General features: G+C 60.2%; 2 protein-coding genes across 4 annotated transcripts in view; both read right to left on the bottom strand.

Moving 5' to 3' along the window:
* Positions 1-27,037, bottom strand: part of SCAMP4 (secretory carrier membrane protein 4) — a 34,106-nt gene extending 7,069 nt beyond the window's left edge. Inside the window, exons 1-5 of one of the 2 annotated variants that reach the window (XM_037823964.1) lie at positions 26,956-27,037; positions 13,512-13,562; positions 6,557-6,685; positions 6,051-6,207; positions 3,945-4,046 (exon numbers count right to left, since the gene is read on the bottom strand). In XM_037823964.1, coding sequence (XP_037679892.1) covers positions 3,945-4,046; positions 6,051-6,207; positions 6,557-6,685; positions 13,512-13,518 — 395 coding nt within the window. In that variant the 5' untranslated portion in view covers positions 13,519-13,562; positions 26,956-27,037. The remainder of the gene's footprint in view (positions 1-3,944; positions 4,047-6,050; positions 6,208-6,556; positions 6,686-13,511; positions 13,563-26,955) is intronic. The other variant, XM_037823965.1, reaches the window with a different exon arrangement.
* ADAT3 (adenosine deaminase tRNA specific 3) lies at positions 15,389-27,037 on the bottom strand. Of its 2 annotated transcripts, none has more exons than XM_037823962.1 (2): positions 26,956-27,037; positions 15,389-16,581 (listed from the first exon to the last, which is right to left on the bottom strand). In XM_037823962.1, the coding sequence occupies exon 2, from the start codon at positions 16,563-16,565 to the stop codon at positions 15,555-15,557; it is 1,011 nt and encodes a 336-aa protein (XP_037679890.1). In that variant the 5' UTR covers positions 16,566-16,581; positions 26,956-27,037; the 3' UTR covers positions 15,389-15,554. The 2 variants fall into 2 exon arrangements, with proteins under 2 accessions (XP_037679890.1, XP_037679889.1); XM_037823961.1 differs by lacking the exon at positions 26,956-27,037 and adding an exon at positions 25,812-26,831.
* Positions 27,038-27,109: the final 72 nt, after the last annotated feature.

The following is a 27,109-nucleotide window of genomic DNA, read 5'->3' as shown; positions in this document are numbered from 1 at the left end:
TGCTCTCACCAGAGGGGAGCACGGCATGTTAGCTTCCCGGCTGCTAAAACAGACACCACACAGCGGTCGGCTCGACAACAGGAAGCTACTGGACGCGCCTCTCCCGGGCTGGCCGGCCCTCTTTGGGGTTCCCTGGCTTCTCCATCACATGACAATGCACAAGGCAGCGTCTTCTTTCTCTTCTGGGTTCCGGTGATTTCTGGCATCTGGCTGCTCTCTCTGTGGCTTCTCCCTTCCTGGCTTTCACTCTGCTTTTAAAGGCCTCAGACACCCAGATTTAAGACCATCCTGCTTCAGCCGGGACACACCATAAATCAAACAACATCCTGAAGATGTCCTACTTACGACCAAGACCGAGAGCCAGAGCAACTGGGCCCCACAATCCCGTCCCCCCGGGACAGGGACCGGGCGAGCAGGGCCTCCGGGGAGGGTTGGGGCACCCACAGGCCGGGATGTGGGTGCAGGGACGTGTACCCCCCAGCAGCTCCTAGACAAGCCCGGAGGAGCCGGTGGCCGGCTGCGAGACCATCTCCTTTACAGCCGTGTTCAGACGCCCCCGTTTGCCGTCACCAAGCTCAGGCTCGAGGACCACCTGCTAACGAATGCTGGTGTGGGGAGGACGGACAGACGAGCCAGCCGCGTCCCGACTGCGACAGGTGGGGGAGGCAGGGAGGATGGAGGAAGATGGGGCGGTCCGAGCCCACACAGCTAGGAGTGTGCGCTCAAGGGCATCACGGGGGTGCCACCAGCCAAATCCAGCTCCAAGGGTGAGACAAGGACACACAGAAGGCCTGACAAATCCACCCCAGGCCTCTGCCCAAGGGAACTGAAAACCCAGGTCCCCACAAAGAGCTGCTGGCGAACGTTCACAGAAAGAGGACTGACTCACAAGAGCCGAAGTGGAGACCACCGGAGCGTCCCTCGGCGGATGAACACACTGATGAAAGGTGACCCGTCCACACGACGGGAGGCCACTCAACCGTGAAGACGACGCAGCTCTGATCCACGCCGCAGCCGGGGGGACCGCGAGGACACTGCGATGAGTGACAACACCCACAAGCCAAAGGCCACCACGTACTGTACAAGCCCATCTAAGTGAAATGTCCTTTCCTGGCAAATCCACGGGGACAGGAAGCAGAGCTGTGGTGGCTGGGGAGGGGGAGTGACGGCTAGTGGGCGCGGGGTCTCTTCCATGAGGGATGAGAACATTCGAGCGTCAGATGGGTGACGAGTGCACACCTCTGAACATACCGAAAACCACAGAACGGCACACCTGTAAATTGGTGGTACATGTACGACATCTCAAGGAAGCTCTCACTCTTAAAGATCCGGCTGTGGGGAACGACAGGACAGCGAGCCTGTGTCTTCCATAAACCAACGACGGCGAGAAGGAAAGGGGGTGGGAGCCGCCGGTGCGTGGAGGCCGGAGCCAGGGCCTCGGAGACCCTGAGGGGCTCTCCACGACCGCTGCCCCTTGTCCGTGCATCTCAAGCGACAGACAGGCTGCGCCTCGGAGTATCTGGCGATACCGAGAGGCTGTGACTATTTTTTTTTTGGGTGCACAACAGCACGGCGGGGATGGGCGTGTTTTAAGCCCTTCTCTTCCGGGGGTGCCGGGGGGGGGGGGGATGGCTGTGCCCAGGGTCTCGGAGCGGGTGCTGGGCCTCATGCCCACGCTCCTTCCACAAAGCAGCCGACTCTCCAGAGCACAACGTTTTTAAAAAACCAGCCCTTACTGTACACCAAGGCCTTACCCACAGCAGTCCCCACACACCTAGGTTGCTACCGGAGATCCTATAAAAGACGCACTCACTATGTTTTATCTCTCAGAAACTTAAATCCACCAGAGTGTTCCCATACCAGACCAGCCCTAAATCCCAGAGGCAACAGCCTCTTTAAGAACAACCACCAGATGCAGCCCCTTCCCCATGGTGTCGACACCCCCTTTCAGCATGGACAAGCTGGGGTGTCACTGCCCAGACACCCCCGAAGACGGAGAAAGAGACTGAGAAGAAGGGGTAGAAACAAACAAGGTAAGATTAAGCAAAGGTCTATGAATCCTGAAACCTTAAACGATTATAGATGATTTTCTAGATGCTGGGGTGTTGGGAGGGCTGGGAGGAGGGGAACGACGTGGAGGAACTGTGGCCTTTGGGATTTGCTCCGTAGCCACCCGTCGAATTGTGCCTTGAAGGGCTTCACCTTTCTGTCTACACCTTCTATTGTGTAATGGGGAAGGCGCTCGGACTGTGGACCCGTAACCCACAGCAATGTCTGAAATTCCCCACAGAACCACTTGCTGAGCTGTGCATCGAGAGAGGATCCCTTTCTGCATTATATCCTACGGTGATGGAAGCCGCTGAAACTGCAGAACTGTGACCCACGACATTCTCTGAGATTTGTTCTCTAACTACTTGTGAAACCGTACACTGGAAGTTATCACTGTTATGTATATGTGTTAAAGTTCACAACACAAAAAATGGGGGGAAAAGCCCCAGCCCCAGAGTGCCCGGGGGTCCTTCTTCTCCCCTCCCGCAGCCCGGGGTGGCCCGCCCCCTGGTGGCTGCCTGCGGAGCTGCGGGGCGGTGCAGCCGGGTGGGGGGCACCCTAGGGCCCCTGCCCCGTCCATCCCCCAGCCGCCGGGGGACTGAGGCTCCGCCGCCCACTGCCACCCCCAGCTCCCTGCGCCAGGCCCGAGGAGACCGAGGGGTCGGGCCACGTCTCCTGTCTCAGGACCCCCGAGGCCCCATGCTGGAGGGATGCAGCAGTGTCCCGGGCACCGACACCCCCGTGCAGGGGCCCCGGTCTGCTCGGCCCGGCCCCCGTCTGTGCTGCGGCAAGACTGGGCGCCCTGGGAGGCCCGCGCACGTGACACCACGAGCACCCAGTGTTGGCAGCTCCTCGCCACCCCTCTAATTCCACCTCGCCACAGCCCGGGCACCTGCGGGTGGGCTGTGCCCACACGGCCTCAGCACCTGACCCAGCCGAGGAGGGAGAGGGAACCAGCAGGCCCCTGGACGCGCAGCTCACGCTGCTGGGCAGGTGTGGAAACGGGGTGGTGGGCGCCAGGGCAGGAGAGGACCCCACGGCGGGTCTGTGCCGGTCCCGCCCCTGACAGTCCGTATGAGTGAGGGGTCTGCGCTGACTCAGCACCCGCTGCCCCTCAGGGACCTGCAGTTCTGGCCGGAAGCAGACAGGTGGCCACCAGGGGAGGGGGGGACGGGCAGTGACAACTTAACAGGTCCGGGGCCTCCTTTGGGGTGAAGGAAACACCTCGGAGCTACATGGCCGTCTGGTGGCACAGCTCCGAGAACGTGCAAACACGCATTCAGCCCACTAGCAGCCACATCTGCGTTCTACTCCAGTTCCTACAGTTAGCACGGCCACCACGCCGCTGGCCTGGTCACTTTTAAACAGCCGATTTTATGTTATGTGAATTTCACCTCTGAAAAATCACCAACCACACAGAAGCCTGGGAAGCCCAGGCCCCAGCATTTCAGGGGCGCCCGCTCTAGAAGGCGGTTTCCCTCTTTGTGGCAGGGCCTGGAAGCCGTTTGCCAAACCCTTCCCCACAGGGCACAGCGCGAGACCACGTCTCCATGTCCACGGTGGCCCGGCCCTGGCCAGCCCCACAGCGCAGAGGGACGAACTCCAGGAAGAAAGTTCCTGCCCGCCGGCCTCCAGCGAGGAGCAGCCCACCGCGGAGGGCAGGGCCTGCGGCTCCCCGGGCTACGGCAGAGACACAGCCCCCCACCCCACCCCACCCCACCACCTGGAACCGGCAGAGCCAGAAGCAAACGTCCACTCGGAGAGCAGGGACACATCCGGGAACATCTGTCTCACACGCAGCCCCCTGCCAACTCACGCGTCCCTCATCCTGACCCCCACGGTGAGGGCAGGTGCCGTCCGCACGCTCATCGACCGAGGCCCCGGGCCTGCCTTACCACGCGCCCCATCCCGAGAAGCCGATCGCCTGGATGACCGTCAGGACGAACTGCGCGCCGAAGATGAAGAAGAACGCCATGAAGTTAAAGGAGCTGTCGGCCCTGGAGAGGAGACAACACCAGCCGTGAGCACAGCCGGCTCCAGGACGACCCCAGGAGACTGCAGGGCTCAGACCCGGCAGCCTGTGAGATGCGTCACCACTCACGGCTCGGACTGCGGTCCGACCACAAGGGGCCACAAAGGAAAAGACACCACAACCCCACAGACTCCGCACGGGGAAGGGTTTAAAAGGTTCTGTCACATCCTAAGGATTCTACCACGTCCAGCGGGGCACACGGACATTGGTGGGGGCTGTCGTGGGCTAAGATGGGGAGACGGTGCATCGTGGAACTCAAGAGGCCCGCCCTGCCGGACCCAGTTCTCCATGTGGCCCTCAGGATGGTTGCTCCTGAGGCCTTGCCCTGTTCCTGCTTGTGGGACAAACCAGCCTCTGAATACCTGCCCCCTTAGGGCCTCAGCAAATACACGGGGATTTCTGAGTCTTGTCCCTAAAGAAAGCCTTAGGGGCCCTTCCCGGCTCACACCACGAGTCTGAGACCCAGGGACACCCAAATAGGAAGCCGCCCAGGCCTGGGACAACAGCAGGGAGGAGGATGGGGGTACAGGCTGACTGGGAATGGGGGGGCCTCTGGGTTCCTCTAACAGAAGGCCGCGGGGCTTCCAGCAGTCCCCAAAGCAGAAGCTCCAGTGAGCTACAAACATGACAGGGAAGACACCAGAAAGACCAGGGCCCAGCATCAACCAGACCCCAGCTCTTCCCCAGACTCTCGGGGGGACCCAGTGAGCCCTCAGCCAGCCTCTCCCAGCCATGAACCCCGTCTGCATCCACTCAGCTCCCCACATTCTGCTATCTGTAGCTGCGTCTGGCCAACAGCAGGGTGGGTCCAGGGTAACACCCGGGGAGGAGCCTCCAGAAGCTTTGGCATCTGCCAGGAAGGGCCTGCCACCCCCTCCCCACACCCAAAGCCCTCCACACCCCAAAGGAGCCAGTGCCCAAACCCAACTTCCCGTGCAAAGCAAAGCGTCAGGCGTGCTGGAGGGACTTCAGAAGGGGGGTAGTGAAGGGATATAAAGTAGGGGTGAGTGGACTTTGGGGAAGGCCAGGGAGTGGACGAGCTCAGCTTGCAAGCCGGACGGCTGCCAACGTGACTGCCTGACTCTGCCGCTGCAGTGGAAGCAGCCGTGGAGAGCATGTGAAGGGACGGGCGTGCCTGCGTGCCCGGAAAACCTTATTTACAAAATGGAGGTAGAAACGTCAGGCGCTGCCGGTGGGAATGTAAAAGGGAGCAGCCACCGTGGGAACCTCGAAAGACTGGACCCGACAGTTCCACCCAGGGAACGAGAACCCTCAGCCACGCAGAAACGCGTGCAGGATTCACAGCCCAGGGGTCTGGCTACGCCGAGTGAGAACCACAGCGGGGCTGTCCGGACAATGGGTACTAGCACCCACGAAGAGGGTGGGAGTCCTGGGACACGCGGCAACATGGACAAACCCCAAAGACTTCACGGTGCAGGAAACAAGCCAGACCGTGAGGACATGTGTTGGGTGGCCCCACTCGCAGGAAATCTCTACAACAGGCAAATCCACAGAGACAGGGAGTGGACTCGGTTGCCAGGGCTGGAGGTGGGGGAGTGACCGATGGTGGGTGTGGGGTTTCTCTTTGGGTGCTGAGAAGGTTCTGGAATTAGATGGTGGTGATGGGTGCAGAGCTCTATGGATACAGTAAAAACCACGAAATTGCACACTTTCAGTGGGTAACTTGTGATCGTACCTCAACACAGCAGAGCAAAAAACAAAACCCAGCAGGGGCAGTGGGGTTTCACCCGGGGACCCTGGACTGCCGAGCCCTGGGATGAATGGTCACCCAAATTGGACAAGACGATGGACCAAGGCAATGGGCTCCTGGGGGGCTGGGCCTCTGCGCCGTCTGCGAGGAGGGGGTGGCCAGGACCACTCGGTGGGTGCTCTGACCACCCTGGGCAGACTCGGCACCAGCAGCTCTGAGCCCTGCAGGGCGCGGCCACGTCAGAACCACGGGACCCACCGGAAGGCCTTGTACGCTGGCCGGAACCAGCACACGTAGCTGCACGGCGAGAAGAGCAGCAGCCAGACCAAGGCCAGGCCGAAGTTGGCACCGGAGCCGCCGCCAATCCACCAGGCCAGGCAGGCGACAAGGTTCACCCCAAGAGTGACGCAGTAAACTGGAGGGCGAGAAAGCGGGGTGAGGAGGCGGCTGGAGCAGGACTGGACGGGGTGCGGGGAGCTGGCCCCCCAGGTCGGAGCTGCCAGGCACCTGGCACTCACGGCTCAGCCCACCCACGCCCTGCCTGGTGCCCACCTCCCCGGAGGCCTCCCCATCCCAGGACCCCCTTGGCCCACCGCACCCAGGGCAAGACCTCGGGCCCTCACGGACCCCGGGTGCTGCCGGGATGGGCAGCCTGACTGCTGGTTGCTCCCAGTGGGCGCTTTCCCAGGCCTGTGGAGCCCATGCCGGGCCCCGGTAGCTGTGGCTGGGCCTGCCCTGCTTTGGGGGGATGCCCCACGGCTTACACATCCACAGCTGGTAAATCCTCTTCACCAGGAGCTGGTGCTCCACGGGGATCTCGTCGGAGAAGTTCTGGTAGAAGCACGGCTTCAAGGGCAGGAACCCAGGCAGGGGGGGGAAGTTGTTCTCCTTCCCTGCGGGGACAGAAAACCCGGGTGAGGGTGGGGGGGACAGCCCCAGGCCCCCTCATGGACCACCCAGGGGGCTATGGCACCACAGGGTGCTGACGAGGAGTGCAGCGGGGCGGCCGGACAGAGCAACCGCGGCACCTGGCCATGCCACTCCTGGGGACAGGATGAGCAGGGGCTCGGCCGACACAGTGCACCAGCCCTCAGGGCAGCGTGAGCCACCCCGGGGCACTGGCAGAAGCACAGAGAAGCAGATGGGGCCTGTCCACACAAGGTGTCACTCAGCCGTCAGAACACTGAGGATGTCGTCCTGTGTGAGCTGAGCCAGACACCGAGACGGAACACGCCACGGTTCATGAGAAATAGCTGGAATGTGCAAACTCAGGGATGGAGAGTATATTCTGGGGTGCCAGGGGAGGGGCGTCACTGCTTCCCGGGCGCGGAGGCTCCAGGTGGGGGGTAGAGGAATTTCGGAGAGGGACGGTGGCGGCGGTGGCACATGGTGAACGTAACTAACGCCACCGAATGGCGTACTTGACAGGGGTTAGAATGAGGAATGTTACCTTGTACGTATGTTGCCACAACACAAATTTTAAGACATAAAAAACAAAACAAACAAACAAAAAACCCCACCCAAGGAGCCGGCTGCACCCCGGGTCTCGGATCTGCAGTCCAGGCTGCCCCTGCTGCTCCAGGGACCGTGGCTGGAGAACCAAGGCTTGAAGACAGGCTGCTTCCACCCGGCTGCAGGCTTTGAACCCGGAGCCCCACCCCCAGGGCTCCACCAGCCTCCCAAGGAACTTTCTAGAGCACACACAGAGCCACACCTCTTCCCCACGCCATCAGGCGCGGAGCCTCCAGGCCCCAGGACCCCAGCCCGCTCCCACGTCCCCTCCTGCCCCTCCGCGTGCTCCGAGGGGCTGGCGGCAGGCGGGAGAACTCAGCAGCCCACTCGCTGGGGCGTTCTCTTCACTGTGCCTCGGTCTCCCCATCTGTTACAGGGAGCCTGAGGGAGGAAACGAGCCAGAGGATGAAGGCAGAGGCCTGTGCACCACGGACACAGGTGGGACACCTGCGGCCAGCCCAGATCCGGCCCCTCCCCCCCACCTCCATCTCACATCTCCGCTCCAGCCCATCAGGGCAAACAAAACCCAGCAGACTTCTGAAAGTACACCAACAAAACCCAAAAACAATAGCCAAATAAATGTACATATGTGGGCAGCCAAGGGGCAAGCTCCAAACCAAGAAAAGACCACTTAAAAGCGGTAGGATCTTGAGGTGCCCTTGCTGGGCCCTTCTGTCCCCGACCAGTTCAGTGGACAGTGGCCTGTGCTCCCAGTGAGGGCCTCGAGTCCGGTTCCGGACGGAGCAGAGTGACCCTCGTGCACGTTCTGGGAGAAGGTACACCTGGCCCCATCTGCCTGGCTCAGAACCTCCCCATGCAAAGAAGGTCATGGCTACCTGGGGCAGGGGTCTGCAGTTGCAGGGCATGAAGAAAATGTCTCCTAGGGAAGAGGGGACATTCAGAACCGTGTAAACGGGAGAATTCCTAGAGCCGCGCACACATCCGAGAAAAGACATGCACAGAAAGAACAGGGAGGCCCGTGTGCCGTGGCCTGGAGCTGTTCTCTAAACTCATCGTATGGATCAGCCCTGAAGGAGAACGCTCTCACAGATCCATCTGCCAAGACTGGGAAAGGTCTTCTCTTTTTTTCCTTCTTTTTGTTTTTGTTAGCTCCTGGTGTTCAAGGAAAGCTCTGTGATAACACTAGCTAGATACAAGTTTAAGGAGCAGATGCCTCAGAGTCTAAATTCCAGACATAACACACCAAAATATCAACGCGTCCAAGTTTCAACAAAAGGTTGCTAAACATACAAGGAAACAGGCAGCAATGGTCCAGCAAGGGAGAAGATTAAAGCCTCAGAAACCATCAACAAGAAGGATCACATCTGGGACATTCCAGAAAAGACTTAAAAAACAGCCTTAAATAAAGTCAGAGAGCAAAAGGAAAACAAGGACAAAGGACTAAAGGAAATCAGGAAAACGACAGGTGAACACAAAGAGAACAGCAATAGAGAGATGGAAATTAAGGACAGGAACCAAACAGAGCTGAAGCCCACAGTAAGAGAAATTAAACTTCCCTCGAGGGGTTTGTCAGCAGATGGGAGCTGGCAGAAGAAAGAATCAGAGAACTCGAAGACGAGACCATCGAAACCATCCGAGGAGAAGGAAGAAAGGACGAAGGGAAGTGAACCGAGCCTGGGGGCCTGGGGAACACCATCCAGTGCAGCGAGATACACAGTGGGGGTCCCAGGAGGAGGAGAGAGGGGGGAGGGGAAACCTTGAAAGAAATCACGGCTGAAAACTTCCTGAATTTGATGACAGACACAACATACACACGCAAGGCACTCAACGAGCTCCGAAAGGATAAACCCCAACAGCCCCACACTGCAGCGTGTTACAATCAGGCCGTGGAAGGCCAAAGGCAGAGAGAAGCAGCGTGTCGTGCACAAGGGAGCCTCAGCGAGATGGGGTGCCGACTTCACACAGGCAACCACGGAGCCAGAAGGCAGAGGGCGACAGATTTAAAGCGCTGAAGGCAAACACCTGCCACCAAAGTTCCTGTACTAGGGAGCCAGGAATTCTCCATGTGCCTTTCAGAGACGAGGGAGAGACAAAGACAGCCCCAGATAAACAGAGGCCAGGGGCTTCGTCACCCCAGGAGCAGCCCCACACGAGACGCTCAAGGGGGCTCTGAGGGTCAGAAGGAAAGAGTGCTCTGGGAGGTGGGGGCAGGAGAAATAGAGGCCAGCGCTGCTGTGCTTACTTCCTACAGGATCTGAGAGGCAAGTGTGTAAAAAGCAAGGGCCTCCCTATAATTGTGCCTGAGAGCCTCCTCCCGAATGCCTCTTTGTTGCTCAGATGTGGCCCTCTCTCTCTAGCTAAGCCAACTTGAAAGGTGAAATCACTGCCCTCCCCCCTACGTGGGATCAGACACCCAGGGGAGTGAACCTCCCTGGCAACGTGGAATATGACTCCCGGGGAGGAATGTAGACCCGGCATCGTGGGATGGAGAACATCTTCTTGACCAAAAGGGGGATGTGAAAGGAAATGAAATAAGCTTCAGTGGCAGAGAGATTCCAAAACGAGCCGAGAGGTCACTCTGGTGGGCACTCTTACGCACACTTTAGACAACCTTTTTTAGGCTCTAAAGAATTGGGGTAGCTGGTGGTGGATACCTGAAACTATTAAACTACAACCCAGAACCCATGAATCTCGAAGACAGTTGTATAAAAATGTAGCTTATGAGGGGTGACAGTGGGATTGGGAAAGCCGTGTGGACCACACTCCACTTTGTCTAGTTTATGGTTGGATGAGTAGAAAACTGGGGGAAGGAGAAAAACAAACAAACAAACAAAAACAACAACAAAAAGACATCCAGTGTTCTTTTTTATTTAATTGCTCTTTTTCACTTTAATTTTTATTCTTGTTATTTTTGTGTGTGTGGTAATGAAAATGTCAAAAATTAGTTTTGGTGATGAATGCACAACTACATAACGGTACTGTAAACAACTGAATGTATGCTTCGCTTTGTATGACTGCATGGTATGTGAATATATCTCTATAAAATGAATTAAAAAAAAAAATTAGCCGATGGGCCATTCTTCAAGCTAGGTTCTAGAATAAATACGGGGGCCTGTCGTAAGGAAAAATACTGGGATTTAGGAGGGTAAGGTTTCAGGACCCCGCTCCCACTTCTACAAATCCACTCCACATTTCATCGGTCTTCCATGTAAGATTTCAAAGTCATCTCTCGTCTACTTAAGAAAAAAAAAAATTAAAAACCTGTTATTTCAGTCAGGATGCTTTTGGCTGCAAGTAATACAGAATGCCAAATGAAAACTGGTTTTAAAAAGAAACATCTCAGAGTGATGATGATTGTACAACTAAATGAAGATAATGTAAGAAACTACAGTTTATCTTGGGATAGAACATATATTAAGTGAAATTAGGAATCCAATACGTAATAAATCAAGCCCTGAATTTGAGGCTTCCTCTCGTGAAACTTAGGGCTGTAAATAGGAGGCTGAGCCTTCCTATAATTATGTCTAGGAGTCACCTCCAGGGAGCCCCTTTTGTTGCTCAGATGTGGCCTTTTTCTAAGCCCAAAAAAGCAAATAAATTAGTTAACCTCCCCCCAACGAGAGACACGACTCCCAGGGGAGTGAATCTCCCTGGTGACGCGGGACACGACTCCCAGGAATGAGCCAGGCCCTGACAGTGAACGACTGAAAATGCCTACTCGACCAAAAGGGGAAAAGGAAGGTAACAGGCTGAGGTCACGGCGGCTGAGAGATCCCAAGTAGAGTCGAGAGGCCGTCCTGGGGGTTTCTCTTATGCAAGCTCCAGCTGGACATCCCAAATGGCCGCAGCATGCCAGGCCCTAACCAACAGCAGTCCCCAAATACCTAGGCCCCTACCTGAGATTCTATAAAAGATGCACTCACTATGTTTTACCTCTCAGAAACTGAAATCCACCTGTGTTCCTTTGCCAGACGAGTCCTAAAACCCAGAGGCAACAGCCTTCAGATCAACAATCAGAAGCAGCCCCTTCCCCATACTGTCGACACCCCACAGTGGTTAGGTTCATGTGTCACCTTGGCCAGGTGATGGTGCCCAGGTGTCTGGTCAAGCAAGCACTGGCCCAACGGTCACTGCAAGGACATTTGTGGCTGGTTACTGAACCAGAAGGCTGGTTTATTAAATCATCCGTCAATTGACTGCATCTGCGACTGATTACATCAACAAAGGGCATGTTTTCCACAATGAGAGAACCCAATCAGCCGGATTTAATCCAGTCAGTTGAAGACTTTAAAGGGGAAGAGAGAGTGAGACCCTTCACTTCTCTGGCTGGCCAGCGTCTCCTGAGGAGCTCACTGAACACCTTCATCAGAGTTGCCGGTTTGCTCCCTGCCTTACGGAATTTGGACTTGTGCATCCCCAGAGTTGCATGAGACACTTTTATAAAATCTCATATTTACGGCTGTCTGCTGCTGGTTCTGTTTCCCTAGAGAACCCTAACTAATACACCCCCTTTCAATATGGACAAGTTAGGGTGCTCACTGCCTAGACACCCCTGAAGACAGAGAGAGGAATCCCTGTGAGAGAAAGGAGTAGCAACAAACAAGACTTAACAAAGGTCTATGAATACCAAAACTTCATATATATATACTTTTGGATGCTGGGGTGTTGGAGTGGCTGGAGGGAGGCAGATGACATGCTGGAACTGTAAACTATGACACCCTTTGAAATCTGCTCTGTAGCTACTCGCTGAATTGTGCTTCCAAAGTCTAACCTTTCTGTACACACCCTGTAGAACATAAGGAAGGGAGTGAGACTGTGGAACTGTAGCTCATAATAATTTTTGAAATTACCTGTACGACTGCTTGTCGAACGGTTCATCGAAGGCTGACACCTTTCTGCATCATTTTACAAGGAAAGAAATAGCTGAAGTTGCGGAACAGTGACCATGACATTCTTTGAAATTTGCTAACTACTTGTTGAATCATATTTTGAAAGTTATCACTGTTATGTATGTATGTTAAAGTTCACAATAAAAAATGCATTAAAAAAAAAAAAAAAACGCTAAGTCAGCGGTTCGGGGCTCCTAACGTACAGATCTGTAACTTGTAAGGAGAACACGAAGGTGGGGGCGGAGGATCCGGACCCGGGTCTGTGTGAACCAGGGAGGTGAAGCTGGTGTCAAAGCAAAGGGGGTTGTTACGGATTTGGGGACGGTAAATCCAAGCCCCACGGTAACTACAAAGAAAATGCCGGAGAACGTGCAAGTTCACAGAGCGGAAACGAGAGTGCCGGCTGCCGGGCGCGGGGGGCACGGGGGGCTCTGGCCACAGGGTTCTGCTGGGGAGACGAGGATGCTGTGGTGCCGGAAGGAAGTGGGAGCGGCTGACGTGTCGCCTGACGATCCACTGGACGGTGTGCTGGGGAGGGATGAGAGGGGAAAACGACGCATACACACTCCCACAGTCAAAAAAAGAAAAGAGGAACCAGAGAGACGACAGTTACACGCCATAGAACATGAGGGGATCCAGCAAGGGAGGAGAAGGGGCCCCAAGGACGTTACTGGGCACGTGGGAAACCTGCAGTGGAGACTGTGAGCTTCCTATCGGCGTCACAGCGCGTGAACTTGACAACCGCAGCTAAGGCGGTTACGGGAGTGAACAACCTTGTTCTCAGGAAATGAACGGGGAAGGGTTAGGTGTTAGGGAGCACAATGCAAGCAACCTACACTCAAGGGGTCAGCGAAAGGATGATAGATAGATGCAGACAGAAAATAGAAGGATGGACGGAAGGAACAATCAGGCAAACATGGAAAAGTGTTAAAACTGGTGGATCTGGGTCTCTGGGGGTGGGGATGTTAGAGCTCTCTGCATGGGGTTTGCATTATTTTTGTAATTATCCCAAACGTTTGAAACTATTTCAAATTTAGAAGATTAAAAAACAAAAACAGATACATGTGTGTACGCCACGTGAAGATTAAATTAAAAATAAACCTCTCCGATTGGGAAAGTCCAGAGACAAAAGTAGCTCTGTGGTTGCCGGGGGCTGGGGCAGGGGAACAGGGAGTGAGTGCTAAGGGGCAGGAGGCTTCTTTTTGGGGTGATGAGAACGCTCTGGAACTAGATGGAGGTGTCGAGAATGTGCTAGAAGCCCAATTTGTGCATGGTAAGATGGTCCCGACAGAAGCTCTGGTGTTATGTGCACTTCGCGACACACACGCAGCCCCCCGCTGCTCCGGGCAGGACTCACCGGACATTTCCGCTGTGGCTGACCAGCGCTGGGCTGGAGCCGGCAGCCCACCTGGAAGAGAAGACAGCAGTCAGGCATCCTGCGCCCCCAGGTGACCCAGGTGACCGTGCGGCCCCGCCCGCAAGCCACCACCTCCCCTCCAAGCCCAGCTGGTGGGAGGGGAAAGGTCAGGCTACAGCCTCCCAACCCCAGAGCCCCAGGGCCAGACCGTCCCCAGGATGAAAACCCAGTAGGAGAGGCAGGGCCAGCAGAGGCGCCGCTCACTGTCCCCCAACCCCCTCCCACCTCCCCGGGCTCCCCACAGACCCCCTGCTGCCTGGCCCTCGGGGAACCCCCCCAGTGGCCCCCCGCCCCTCGCAATGGCTGCAAGGCCTGGACTCGCTGCAGTGTGGCCAAGGGTGCGTGTGGCCGGGCCGAGGGCTTTGTGACAATCGTGCCAGGAACCCGGCACACACCTGGCACCCAGGGCCGTGGCGGGCGCTGCAGCTGGAGGGGCTCCGGCAGCTTGGGGCACCAAGCGGCCCCCCTGCTGGCCCCGCCCATGAACGCACTGGAGTGGAAGTCAGTCGGCGTCTTGAGTCCCCCCCCGGCAGGCCCAGTGCCCGCCCGGCCCCCGGCCCCAGCACGGGCAGAGATGAGCCATGCCCGAGCAGAGAGGTGGCGGCGGTGGGGAGCCAGAGGGGCCATGCTCTCGCCCACAGTGCCCTGGGAAGGTTCCTGTATCCCAGGGTCCGGCCAGTGGCCTGGGAGTTCCCTGTACCCGACACCTTGGTGGCCCTGCCCCGCCTCCTGGCTCCTCCCCGGCCTCCTGCCCACCGAGCAGGGCACACTCACTCTGGACAAGCCCCTGACACCCCTGATCCAAGAGGGTCAAGCCTGTGGAAGGAGGACGGGACCCTGGCCTGGGCCCCACACACTGCCTGGGCCCACTCCCCATCCATTTCCCGACCCAGGCCTGGCCTAGATCACCGCCTGCTACATGGGCTCCCCAGGCAGAGCCCGTCCCCCAGCCTGGGGGCTCGGACACTCGTGGCTGGGGTCCTGCCTGCTGTGGGGGCATGCCGGCCATGCTGGTGGAGCCTCTGGGGAAGGAGAGGCCACAGGATGGCCCGAGGACATCCATCGGGGCTGCTGCCTCCAGGCCCCGCCCAAGCCCTCTATGCCAGTTTGAATGCATCATGTCCCCTGAATGCCATTATCTTTGACGCAATCTTGTGTGGTGAACCAACTGTAGGTGATAACTGATTGGATAATTTCCATGGAGCTGTGGCCCCACCCATTCAGCGTGGGCCTTGATTAGTTCACTGGAGCACTATATAAGCTCAGACAGAAGGCACGAGCTCGCTACAGCCAAGAGGGACGCTTTGACGAATGCACAGAAACTGAGAGAGGAGCTGCAGATGGGAGACAGTTTGAAGATGGTTGTTGAAAGCAGACTTTTGCTCCAGAGAACCTAAGAGAGGACAAACACCCTAAGAGCAACTGAGAGTGACATTTTGAAGAGGAGCTGCAGCCTAGAAAGGAACGTCCTGGGAGAAAGCCATTTTGAAAGCAGAACTCCAGAGCAGACGCCAGCCACGTGCCTTCCCAGCTAACAGAGGTTTTCCGGACACCACTGGCCATCCTCCAGTGAAGGCACCCGATTGCTGATGTGTTACCTTTGACACTTTATGGCCTTAAGACTGTAACTGTGTAACCACATAAACCCCCTTTTAAGAAAGCCAATTCATTTTCAGTGTTTTGCATTCCGGCAGCACCAGCAAACCAGAACACCCTCCTTCCCCCGCCCCGGGGCCCTGAGCCCAAGAAGACCCCCCAGCCCGGCACAAGCCTGAAGGCCACAGGCCCTGGTGCCGTGCTTGCCAACGGACACAATGTTTGCTTATCGTGTTTATTCCCCACACGGGTGCTGGGCTCCGACCCAAGGCCGAAGGAAACAGCGCTACAGAGTGGCTCCATGCTGGGTGGGCCGCCCAGGCAGACCCCCACCCCGCAACAGTCCAGTCCTCAGGGAACGGCCTCGGCCCCCCATCTGCGGCTGCACTACGTGTCGGGGTCCAGCGTGCGGCACTGCGCCTCCAGCACACCGCGGAAGACCTGGAAGCGGTGGTTGAGGTCGGGCCGGGCGTGCAGGCGCAGGCGGGAGCCCAGGGCGCCGTCGGGCGAGGGTGCGCCGTAGAAGACGCGGCGGATGCGGGCGTGCGTGAGCGCCATGGCGCACATGGCGCAGGGCTCCCGGGTGACGTACAGGTCGTAACCGGTGCAGACGTAGGGGGCCCCGTCCCCCGCGCCGTCCCCCGCGCCCGGGGCGAAGGAGCAGGCCGGGTGGGGTCGCAGGTCGTAGGCGCCGCGGCCCTGGCCCTGGGCCACCAGGTCCACGCACACCATGGCGGCGTGCAGCAGGGGGCTGGCCGGCCCGCGGCAGTCGTGGCCCGTGGCCAGCACGCGGTCAGTGGCCGGGTCCACCACCACGGCCCCCACGGCCCGCAGGCCCCGCGCGGCCGCCCGCTGCGCCGCCTGCACGGCCCGCTCCATGTGGCGCTGCATGGCCGCCTGCTCCTGCGGGGAGAAGAGCCGCCCGGCCAGCGCCCGGGCCACCTGCTTGTCCTCGTGGAAGGCCGTGGGCCAGTGGGCCCGTGCCGCCTCGAACTGGGCCCGGGTCAGCGGGGGCCGGGCGGGCACACGCACCAGGAAGGGCTGGCCCAGGCCGCGGGGGTCCACAGCTGGCTGCGGGAGGAGCTCGGCCAGCGAGCGCGAGCCCGAGCCCGGGGCCGGCCCTGCCAGGCACAGCAGCAGCTCCAGGGCAGCCGGGCGCGGCCGCACCCGCTTGAGGTGGGGCTGGGCAGGCAGTGGGTGGGCGGCCGCCACCTCCTTGAGCAGGCGCGAGGTCTGGCCCTTGTCGAGGACGGGCGCAGCGTAGGCCAGCACCAGCTCCACGTCCCCGCTCTGCTGCTCGGACAGGACAGGCGTGGCTTGCCACAGCGAGGGCTCACGCTCCGGGCTTCTGGCCCTCTCGTTCCTGGGTGGCTCCGAGACTCCTGGGGCGGGCTCCATCTTTGGCCAGGCCTGACTGTGGGAGACAGAGACGGGGCAGAGCATCACCGTCGGCTGAGGGGTCCGTGCCAGGAGGTGCGACGGGGCGTGCAAGGGCTCCAGCCCAGGGAAGAGGTGACTGTGGTCACACACGCACGGGCACGCTCCCAACTCTCGCTTGCAGAGTGGCTGTCTGTTTTCTTTATTGAGGTAAGGTTCACCCGCGTAAGGCGTACAGTTCGGTGGCTTTTAGACACTCAGAGTTGGGCAGCTGTCACCGCTCCCAAGTTCCAGAACATTCTCATCACCCCCAACACATTATCAGCCACCCTCAGCCCCCTCCCCAGCCCCCGGCAGCCATGAATCTACTCCCTGCCCCTGGGTTTGTCTGCTCTGGACACTGCAAGTCCACAGAAACAGACAGCAGCTGTCCTTTTGCGTCTGCTCCTCTCACTGAGCCTAATGTCCCCGAGGATGACCCACGTCGTGACAGGCATCAGCACTTTGTTCCTTTTTATGGATGAATGCCGCTCCATGCTGCGGACAGATGACACTGGCTGCAGATTCAGAAGCAACAGATGCAGCGGGCGCTGCAGCAGCCCCTGACCCAGAGACCCCATCCAGGGTCAAGAAAGAAATGCAAAAAAATGTGTGTGTAAGTACATATAACCATCACTGCCGTGAACCTCAGCCGACCGAGCTTGTCCAGCACCTGTGACGATGCCCCAGGTACCCCCCCCCCCCGCCACAGCCCCATCCCAGGACAGCACCTGATTGGCTGAGCTTGAGGCATGTGCCTGCCCCAAGGAGCTGACTGACAGCTCATTCCTGGGTCCTGTTCTGAGGCCTCCCCTCCCGGAGCCCCAGGCAGCCAGGGCCCTCCCCGAGGCCCAGTTCCATTGTGGGGTCCACGGCTCCTTGCACAAGGCCCAGCAGCCACAAACCCCCACCACAAGACCTCAGGTGTGATCAGCAGAGCTCTAAGGGGCCCCCCAGCTCCAGGCCACACCTGTGAACAGGGGGCTCCAGGCGCACCTGTGTGGGCAGCCGCAGCCCCCAGCCCCCTTAGCACAGACAGAGGTGAAGCCCAAGGGGGATTCGGGGAGCGCGGCCGGCCTGAGGATGCAGGGGCCCACGAGGGGATGGGCCTGGGAGTGGTCTCCACCATTGCCCAAGGAAACGGGGTCCACAGTCCCACAGGTGACGCCCAAGGGGGCATGGAGGTGGAGCCGTCCCCAGTGGGCTTGCAGACGAGGACAGGGGCTGGCTGCTGTCACCCGGGACCCCGGGTTGGAGACCCCAGGCCCTTGGCGTTCATCTCCCGTCCTGAGGAACGGGCAGCTGATAAACGGGCAGCGCTTTAGGCCCCTGAGTGTGGGAGGTTTTTACACAGCAAGAGAAACCGAACCCGCAAATTTGGGGACTGCAAGCTGCACCCCAGAATGGGACTCAGCACAGAGAGTGGGGGGGGGGGGCAGGCCCAGACCCCGTTTCTGCAGAAGAGCTACGAGCCAGGTCAGCAGAAGCAGGGCCAAGGGCCCGGCCTTGGAGCGCACCCCGCCCCGGGTTCCCAGAGGGGCTGGGTGGGAACAGGACACTTCACACAGCTGGCCCCTCACACGGAGGACGGAGCATCTGGGGTGGGTTCAGCGTCACCTCCCCATCCCCGAAGCCGGGGGGGACAGGAGATACGGGAGGAGCCTGGCCGTGTCCAGGCTGGTCCCCACCCCACCCGAGCCCCCCAGTCCAGCCCCAACCGCGCCGAGAAGGCCGCCTTCCTCGCTCACACAATCACCTGCCCCACGGGCCCCAACAGCCCTGAGCGCTCCCGTCCCACAGGGCAAGGAGGACGGGGACGCAGGCGGCAGGCAGGGCCCTGGGGACGGGTGTCCTCCCCAGGTCACCTCGCTGCAGGACGGTCACTGTTGGCTTCGAGCCAGGGACCCACCCTCACGGCCTCCCGGGAGCTCCGGGAACGGCCTGGCTGTGCCGCCCCGAGCCTGGTCCGTGCAGCGGCGCCCAGGGTGCGGACAGCAGGGGACGGGGCCAAGGGGGCAGCCAGGGCCACGGCGGGCCCGAGACCACCCCAGGGCCAGGGCTGCCACGGGCGCAGACGCGACAGACACCCCCCCCGGGGCCACACACTCGTGGGGGCAGATGGCCGGCAGGACAAGGCGGGAGGACAGCCAACAAGGGCTGGAAGGACTTGAACCCTCCCTCGGGGACAACCACGCTGAGAAGGGCCCCTCCAGCAGATTCAAAGGAGGAGGGGGTCGCGGGGGTCAGGGGGTCAGGAGGAGCTCTAGCAGGGCCAGGGCGTGTGCCAAGGCTCCAGGTGGGAGACCCTGAGAGGGTCATGGGACGAGGTGACGCGGGTGTGACAGGAACAGGGACGGCCTCGGGCGAAAGGCGGGGCAGGCAGCAAAGGAGTCTGGGGTCCCCAGGACGGACGTGTCCACACCTGGCCCTGCGAGCGTCGCCCTCCGAGCCGAGCCCCCTGGCTCCCCCGGCCCGGCATCAGGCCAGGTGGGCACCAGGAGAGCCCACTTCCTTCCTGCAGGTGCGAGCAGGAGCCTGGGCTGCCCACCCATGCCCACCGGGCCCCCCACAGGCTCCCGGGATTGCGGGAGGCGGGAGAAGGGTCAGAGAAGCTGGTGGGAAGGGTGGCCTACGTGAGGGAGGCCCCCAGGAGCCAGGGAGGGGGCCCTTGGAGGGCCTCAGGGGGCTAGCCTGGGAACCCTGGCCCCTCCAGGCCCTCCCCAAGGCTCCTCCCTGTGGGTGCACGCGGAGCCAGCGTCCATCCTCCAGACGCAGGAGGGGAGGTGGAGGCATAGTGGAGGTGGTCACTCCTGGTGGGAAGCCGGACGGACCCTCAGCCCACGGCCTCGCTGCCCCGGCCATCCAGCAGGAAGGGGGAGCTGCCCCCGGGGCCGGGAGAGCACAGGCAGCAGGCTCCAGATCCCCGGGGTCCCTTCCACGGGCCACACCCCTTGCTCCCCACCGGCACTCGAGGCTCCCCACAACCCAGCCAGCAACTCGGGCAGACCCCACAGGTGGGACCGAGGAAGAGGTGGCCCCAGGGCGGGGGGCCTGGACGCCCACCACCTCCCACCCGGGCAAACGCCCTCACGCAGCAGGCCCGAGGCCGCCATGTTTCAAGTACTAGCTGTATCTGGGTCCAGGATTCCAGAAGCTTCCAACCACCCCGACTGACAAGGGGGCTCCCTGAGCCTCGACTATCCTCGTGAACCACGTGCTTCACGCCGACTGGACGCCCGCTGTCCTTCGGGGTCGGGATTTGGGTCTGTGCCGGGCAGAGGGGCCCACGTCACCAGCCCCAGGGGAAACCCCGGGCGCCGGGTCTCTCACCAGCTTCCCCGGGAGCCGGCGTCTCCTGTGCTGCCACCACTCGCTGCTGGGGAATTAGGTGCGTCCTGACTCCGGAAGCTTCCGCCCGTCTCCCCTGGACGTGGCCCCACGCACCTGCCCCCTTTTGCTGACCGTGCCCCGAGTCCTTCTGCTGATAAACTGCGGCCAAGAGGACAACTGTGTGCCAAGCCCTGGGGTCCTCCGAGAGAATCCCCGAACCCGGGGCGGACTTGGGGACCCCCACACACGCACTGTCTGGGGACGGGAAGATGCCAGATGATGCTGAGGGAGCCCAGGGCCCAGGGAGGCTGAGCCACTCGCCCACAGCCGCACAGCGTGGCCGGGCCTGGGGCCCGGGAGGAGGGCCGGGAGCTCCCACGCGGAGCACGTGCCCCTCGCCCGCCCGAGCGCCTGCAGGAAACGTGGAGGGAGACAGGGAGCTAAACTTCCTTCCGGGAAGGTCCCACAGCCCGGCCGCCCTTCAGCTCAGCAGCACTGTAGCTGAAACAGATCCAGACCAGCCCAGCTGACGCCAGCAGCAGAGAAAGACGAGCAGTGGGAGAAGGAAATAAAGGAACCAACAGCAGAAGCACCAGGGGCCAGAGCAGCGGCTGCCCCGTCGGCACAAAGCCCCCAGGAGGCCCTGAATCACGGCGTCCTCGCTGTGTCCCTTCCAAGTCCCCGCTGCCCCGGTGACGAGCCCAGCCTGGAAGGGAACCTGCAGCGTCCGAGGGGCCAGGACGGGCCTCTGAGAAGGGGTCTGTCCGCAGGCCGCGGCTGACCTGCCTCCTCTCAGGCCTTGCTCACCCACAGCTTCCAGAAGAGAAAACCAGAAATCCTGGGAAATCCAGGCACAGGACTCCAAAAGGCCCGGCAGAGGGCCCCTCGGTGCAGGGACAACCTCCCTAAACGGGGCTCCGTGCTCAGCGACAGCCCCATCCTGTCACACGCACGCCCTTCGCGTGGAGGTGCCGCACGCCCGGCCAGGTGAGAGGAACTAAAGCTCACCAAGGGCCGTGATTTGATCGTCAACTTGAAATCTCAGCACCTCCAGGATACAAACCAGGGGTTGGTGAACGATGAGGTGCCTGTTTCTGTAAACATGTTTCACTGGAACCCCACCACGCCCACTCGGCTACACCCCTGCTACACCACCTGGCCTGAACAGCCTGACACATTCACCCCTAGACCTTTCCTGAGAAGCCCGTTGACCCCCGTTAACAGAAGAACCCTAGGTGTCGAGAGAGCAGCTCCAAGCCCGCTGTGCTGGCTCCCAGGGCCCGGCTTGCTTCTGCGCTCTCAGAGGACAGCGGGAAGTTAAAGAACCACAGATCCAGGGTTTAGGGGACCCCCAGCCTCCCCAGTGGACAGTGGCTCGCGCAGCATCCGTGCTGGGGAGAGGACGGTCTCGGCTGCGGGCGACAGCAGCCTCCAGGAGCTCACCGTTGAGGGCAGTGGTCCGGGGCTGGTCCGCAGACCCCCAGCGGAACACAGCACTCCTACCACAGGGAGAACTACTGCACCACATGCAGGGGCTGAGGCCTGAGAATCTACGGCTCTGTCTCTGGAAACTGGCCACGCATGGAGAGGAAACTGGCTACACCAGAGGACAAGAAGCCAAAGCACCTCAGACTGAGCAGCGGCACCTCCCGAGTCTGACTGACGCCCCCAAGCAACCTGGACAACCCACAGAGGAGACCGGGGCCCCGGGGAGAGGGGCCGGGGCCCAGGCACCGTCCAAGTCGGAGGCTGACCCCTGACCTCCCTCCGCCCTGCGGCAGGTGGGCAGGTGAGCCGGGCCCCGCCTGCCCCAGTCTGGTGAGGGGCCGTCCGTGGGCTCTGAGGAGGCCCCTGGACACCCGGCCCCCGTGCTCACACCCTTCCCTGGGAGGACGGGCGGCCCCTGGGACGGGCTTTTCTTGCCAGTTGGTCCATGTTTTACTGGAGCCGTGGTGCTCAGGCCCTGGCCATGCACCTGTGGGGCAGGCACGGCCGCTCATCCCACCGTGTTCCTCAGTCGGGGGCTCTCCCTGGGCTCGCTGAGCTTGTGGCCCGTGACATGCATTTTCTTGGGCCACAAATACAAGCCTTGGAGGAGCTTCTGGAGATTCTCGGTTAGTCTGATAAGGATGGGGATGTGCAGCCAACTTGGACCCAGGGGAGCCTGGGGGCCGTCCTGCCTGTCACCCTGGGACATGTGGCAGGGACAGCTCCACCTTCAGGTCGTCCGGCCGTCTCAGCCGCGATCCTCCTCCTCGCCACACGGCCCTGAGCCTTGATCTTGGCTTTCACTGCACAAGCCACCCCCACCGCTGCTGCTCTGAGGGAAAGAGCTGGGGCCTGCTTGTAACTGGCAGACCATGACAAGGTGATGGGGGAGTGCTTCAGGGTTGTCACACAGGATCGTGGCCTCATCTTACGACCCCGCTGCCAGCTGTCTATGGGGGGCACGTCACAGGCCGCAGCCCAGGCCAGCACCCCCCTGCAGCCTGCGAGTCCCTGGCACGGACAATCTGTCCCCGTCAGGCCCGGACTCCTGACCTCAGAAATGCAGGTGTTTTAATCTGCCAGGCGCACGGTCATTTGTTACACAGCCACAGCTAACGGATACAGTGTGCAGAGGACCTGAGGTGGAAAGAGCAGAGGGCAGCGGGGGGAAAGGGGGCCTGGCCAGACTATGGGAGGAGAAGCTGCCGGAGAGCGACGTCTGGGTGGCCGGTGAGGAGGGTGCGATTCCAAGCAAAGCAGGAAACGGGGATGGGGGGGTCCCCGGGCAAGTCACGCCACCACCCAGAGCCCCCATCTGCACCCACGGCTGGATGGAGACCAGCGTCCCCCTCCAGCCTGCTCCTTCAGGGCACGGCCAACACCAATCGTGGTCTCTACATCCTGGGCACTGGCAGGGGAGAGGGTGTGGGGTCCCGGCCCCCCAGAGCGCCCGTCTGGCAGGGGAGGCCGGTGTTAAGCACATGATGACAGGTGAGGCAGAGTGAAGGAGACCCTCTCCGCGGAGGCTGTGCTGTGCGCCCTCTCGTTTCCGAGTCCCACTGTACTCTCCTCTCCTGTCACGGCTGACGCACGGGCAAGAGAAGGGAGCCGCAGGTGACACTAAAACAATACGCTTAAGCCCTGCCTGTACCTCCACCCTGGACTTCCAGTCTCCAGAACTGTAAGAGAACGGCTGTCACCTTAAACAAAAAAACAATAACACAGTTAAGTCGTCTGCTCGGCCAGGCCCGGGTCACGCATGGCTGCCGGCCAGGGCCCGAGGCTGCTCGGACCCGAGTGGTGCTGTGGGTGCCAGCCAGGGTCTCCTGGAGATGCCAGACGGAAAAAGAACGGAGACTGTCGCTAGCGGCTTCTTAACCCTGATTACAAGCCAAAGTGAAAATACTTCAAATATTTTTGTTAAGATATTAAAGTGAATTTCACCTGTTTTTTGTACTTCTTAATGTGGTCTAAAAAAACATAAGGTCACGTATGTGGCTCACGTTATATTTTGTTCCATTTCTACAGGATGGTGCTACTTTAGGCAGGAAAGAAACTAGGTCAGGATGATTCCAGTCGCCTCAAACGCCGCAGCCCACCCAGACCCCACCGCCCCAGCCGGCTTCCCTGTGGACGCTCATGGCCGAGTCAGTCATTCATTCCACGCTGACACACCGGCCCAGCTCGCTGCCCGAAGCCAGGGGCCCGGCGCTGTTTATCTGCTGGCCAGTCCCCAAGAGGGGCACACCGGGGCCACCTCCCACGGACACATCCTCTAAGCCCGTGATGCAAGTCTGGCAGCCGTGCAGAAGCACATGAGCCGATGGCAGCTGCGAGGCGAGGCCGGGCGTGGAGGGGGCGCCTCACCCACGGTGGGGACCTGGGGCCCCTGTGGCCACCGCCACCTGGATCACTGAATCTTCCTCCCCCACACCCCCCGCCACCCGGCCACAAAAGCTCCCACTGTCTCCAGAGCAAACAACAAACACAGTCTGCCTTGTCCCTCCGAGGCTGCAACCTCGGCCTGATTAAAATCAAAACAAGCATAAAAAAGAGTAGGCGGCTGCCGGGACCCAGCTGGCCGGCGGCTGGCTCCTCAGGAGGCCGGTGAAGTCCTGGGGACGGCTCCACCCTGCCCAGCCGTCCGCTCCAGGGTACCCCCCACGGGAACTGAGGGCGCACGTCCACACAGAAACCCGCACGGGGCACTGCCAGCAGCGTGGCTCAGAATCGCCAAGAGGTGGAAGTGCCCCAGTGCCCCGCAGCAGACGAATGGAGAAATAAAACACGGTCTGTCCACACAGTGGAACAGTATTCAGCTGTAAAAAGGAATGAGGCGCAGATCCATGCTGGGATGAGGATGAACCGTGCAGACACTGCCACATGAACAGACACAAAAGGTCACATGTTACACAACTCCACACACAGGAAATGCCCGGAACAGGCAAAACCACAGACAGATTAGAGGTTACCAGGGCCCAGGGCCAGAGGAGATGAGGAGTGGCTGCTAAAAGGAACGGGGTGTCTTTTGGGGTGATGAGAATGTTCCAGAATCAGTGGTTACATCTGCACAACTCTGTGAATGTACTAAAAGCCACCGAAATGCACACTTTAAGTGGGTGAATTTGGGGTATGTTAATTAAATCTCAACAAAGCATTTGAGAGAGTAAAACCACAAGGACAGGGAAGGACACACGACCATCCAGCAAGGCACAGCGCTCGAAGAGGACAGCTGATCACCGCCAGCGCCGCGGACGCCCAGAGTGCGTGGGATGCCCCCGACGCCGTCCCCAGAGCTCCCAGGAATCGGCTGGCTGCCTTTGCCAGTCTCCGAAGGAGGGGGCCGAGGCTTCCCCAGGTTGAGGGACTTGCCCAAAGCCTCTTGGCTGGGAGCCGGCAGCGTTGGGTTCTGAGCGCAGCACCGGGCTCTCGACAGCACGGCAACTCTGCCGCCCAAGTTCACACCACAAAGGCTCTCAGCCTCGCTCCAAGACCAGTGACAGATACACAGGTTCTCGGCAAGAGGGCAGACTGCCCGGGACCCCAAAGAGTGCTGACTGCAGAGACTGAGTGGGAGCACCAGCCACCCAAATGTGGAGCCACACCCAGGGCCTGCCCCAGCCAGAGAGGGGGGCTGGCAGGTGGCACCCTCGCCAGGTGCTTTTGGGTGAGGCAGGGGAACCGCCCGGTGCTTCAGAGGAACCTGAACCTCGGCCAGAAGCTTCTGGGCTGCACCCAGTCCTCGCTTCATCCTCAAAGCCCCGAATCCACCCGCAGCCCCAGATCTCCTGGCTGCCCTGACACCCTTCGCAGGCCTCGGTGCTGCCCGGACCCATCCGCTCTGCGGGGCCTGCCCGGCTCAGCCCCTTCCCCGGGCACAGCCTCCTAAAAGAGCCCGTGCTCTGGTCTCGCCAGGAAGGACTTGGAGCACACGGGCTGTGGCGAAGGCCTGAAAATGGCCCATTTTCAGTTATTGTCAGAGCCCCCCGTTGGCCCAGGCAGGGAAGGCCCACCCACTGCAGCCCCAGAGGCTCTGGCCAAACCAGGAGACAGGACCCCTGACAGCCATTCCCCAAGACAGCCTGGGACCCTCGCTCCTTTCCTTGGTGTGCCTCAGCCCCCTCCCCCGACAGCACATGTCAGGAAAATGGGCAGAGGTGGGAACTCCTTGGGACTGGAATACCATCCCCCAGTGCATCCAGCCTGGGAAAGGAGGCTGGGAAAGGCTGGTTATCCAGCTCGGCTGCAAACCAGGCACAACACAGACACAGCCTCAGTAAATGTCAGGCTAAGAGGCTTTATCTTATCCTACAGACAAGGAAACCCAAGTCGAAGAAAGCAGAGGTGTAATCTGGGAGTGCCAGGCCAGAAAATACCCACATGCTCTCCACCCCGCCCTGAAGTCCTTACCCCAGCTCTGACATCTCCTGGCCGTGAGACCTTGCACAAGCGTCCTAACCCCTCGGGGCCCTGTGGAAAAGGAATTCCGTCACTGCAGCACCGCTGCAGAGCTGCCGGGAGCAAACGCCTGGGACGCAGCTCACAAACGGGCCCTACAGCTCCGCGGGCGACCTAGCAGCGTGACTGGAGGGAAGACTCCAGGAGGGCTTCATGGAGGCGGTGGCCCACAGCAGGCCTGGAAGACGGGCACAGCAGGGAAGGGAATCCTCAGCAGAAGGATCGGCCGCTGCAGACTGGTGGCAAAGCTCCAGTCTCGGGGCAGATCCCAGTCTGGGCAGACGCTTGTTTCAAACAGTTTCCAGGACTGAACCTGGAATTTTTAATAAACCGCCCCCCAAGCAAGCAGAGTCACCAAATAAAACACAGGGAACAGGTTCAATGAGAATTTCAAATACGTGAACAATTCTCTAGGATAAGTATGTCCCAGGCAGAATTTGGGATACACTTATAACAAAAAAAAATCCATTTATCCGAAACTCAAATTGAACAAGGCATCCTGCGTATTTATTTTCTACATCGGGCAACCCAGTAAGCGTTCCTTCTGTGCAAGAAAGTTGGAGAACCTAAGACACGTAGGGTGTGGGGGAACCCCGGGGTCAACTGATTTTAAGTTTTTTTAAACTAAACGCTTTCCATAGCTATTAGGAATTACGATAACTTGTTATAATCAATATTATTGTGTAAGTCGCTTGAGGACCTTCGCCTAAAGGCAAACGCGGAGTCTGTGGCGGAAGCGGTTACCAGCCCGCGAGGACAGCAGCCCTGCGGCAGAGGACTGGCTGCGATGACCCGAGCCAGGGCGCACCGGAAGCAGCTGGAGCGCACGCGGCCTCTAGCCCAGGGCCCGCGAGTGCGGGCGCAAGCGCAGAAACGCGATGGGCGCGGGGAGCGGGGTCGCGCGGCTCGCCCCGTCCTCCGCGCACGCGCACACGCACACGCGCCCGCCCGCCCAAGACGCTCTCGAATCTAACGGGGCCGCCCCTTCGCCCCCCGCGGGGCTGGTGACCCCCACAGCCGACAGACCCGCCGCCGCCCTCCCCTCCTCAGGAGCCTGGGCCAGGGGGGCCCCCGAACCCCGGAGCCGCGCGCTTACCTGAGGGACAGGAGCGCGAGCGCTGCGCTTCCCCAAGTCTTAGCAACCGGCCCGCCCCACTTCGCCTCGCCGTCGTCGCCTCCTGGCGCCGCGGGGCACGACGGGAGCGTTAGTTCTAGCGTCGGGGGCGGCGCGAGGCGGAGGCGGGGCCAGG

The sequence above is a fragment of the Choloepus didactylus genome (genome assembly GCF_015220235.1).
Source record: "Choloepus didactylus isolate mChoDid1 chromosome 25 unlocalized genomic scaffold, mChoDid1.pri SUPER_25_unloc1, whole genome shotgun sequence".
Taxonomy (NCBI): domain Eukaryota; kingdom Metazoa; phylum Chordata; class Mammalia; order Pilosa; family Megalonychidae; genus Choloepus; species Choloepus didactylus.
This window is presented reverse-complemented; position numbering and strand designations above follow the sequence as displayed.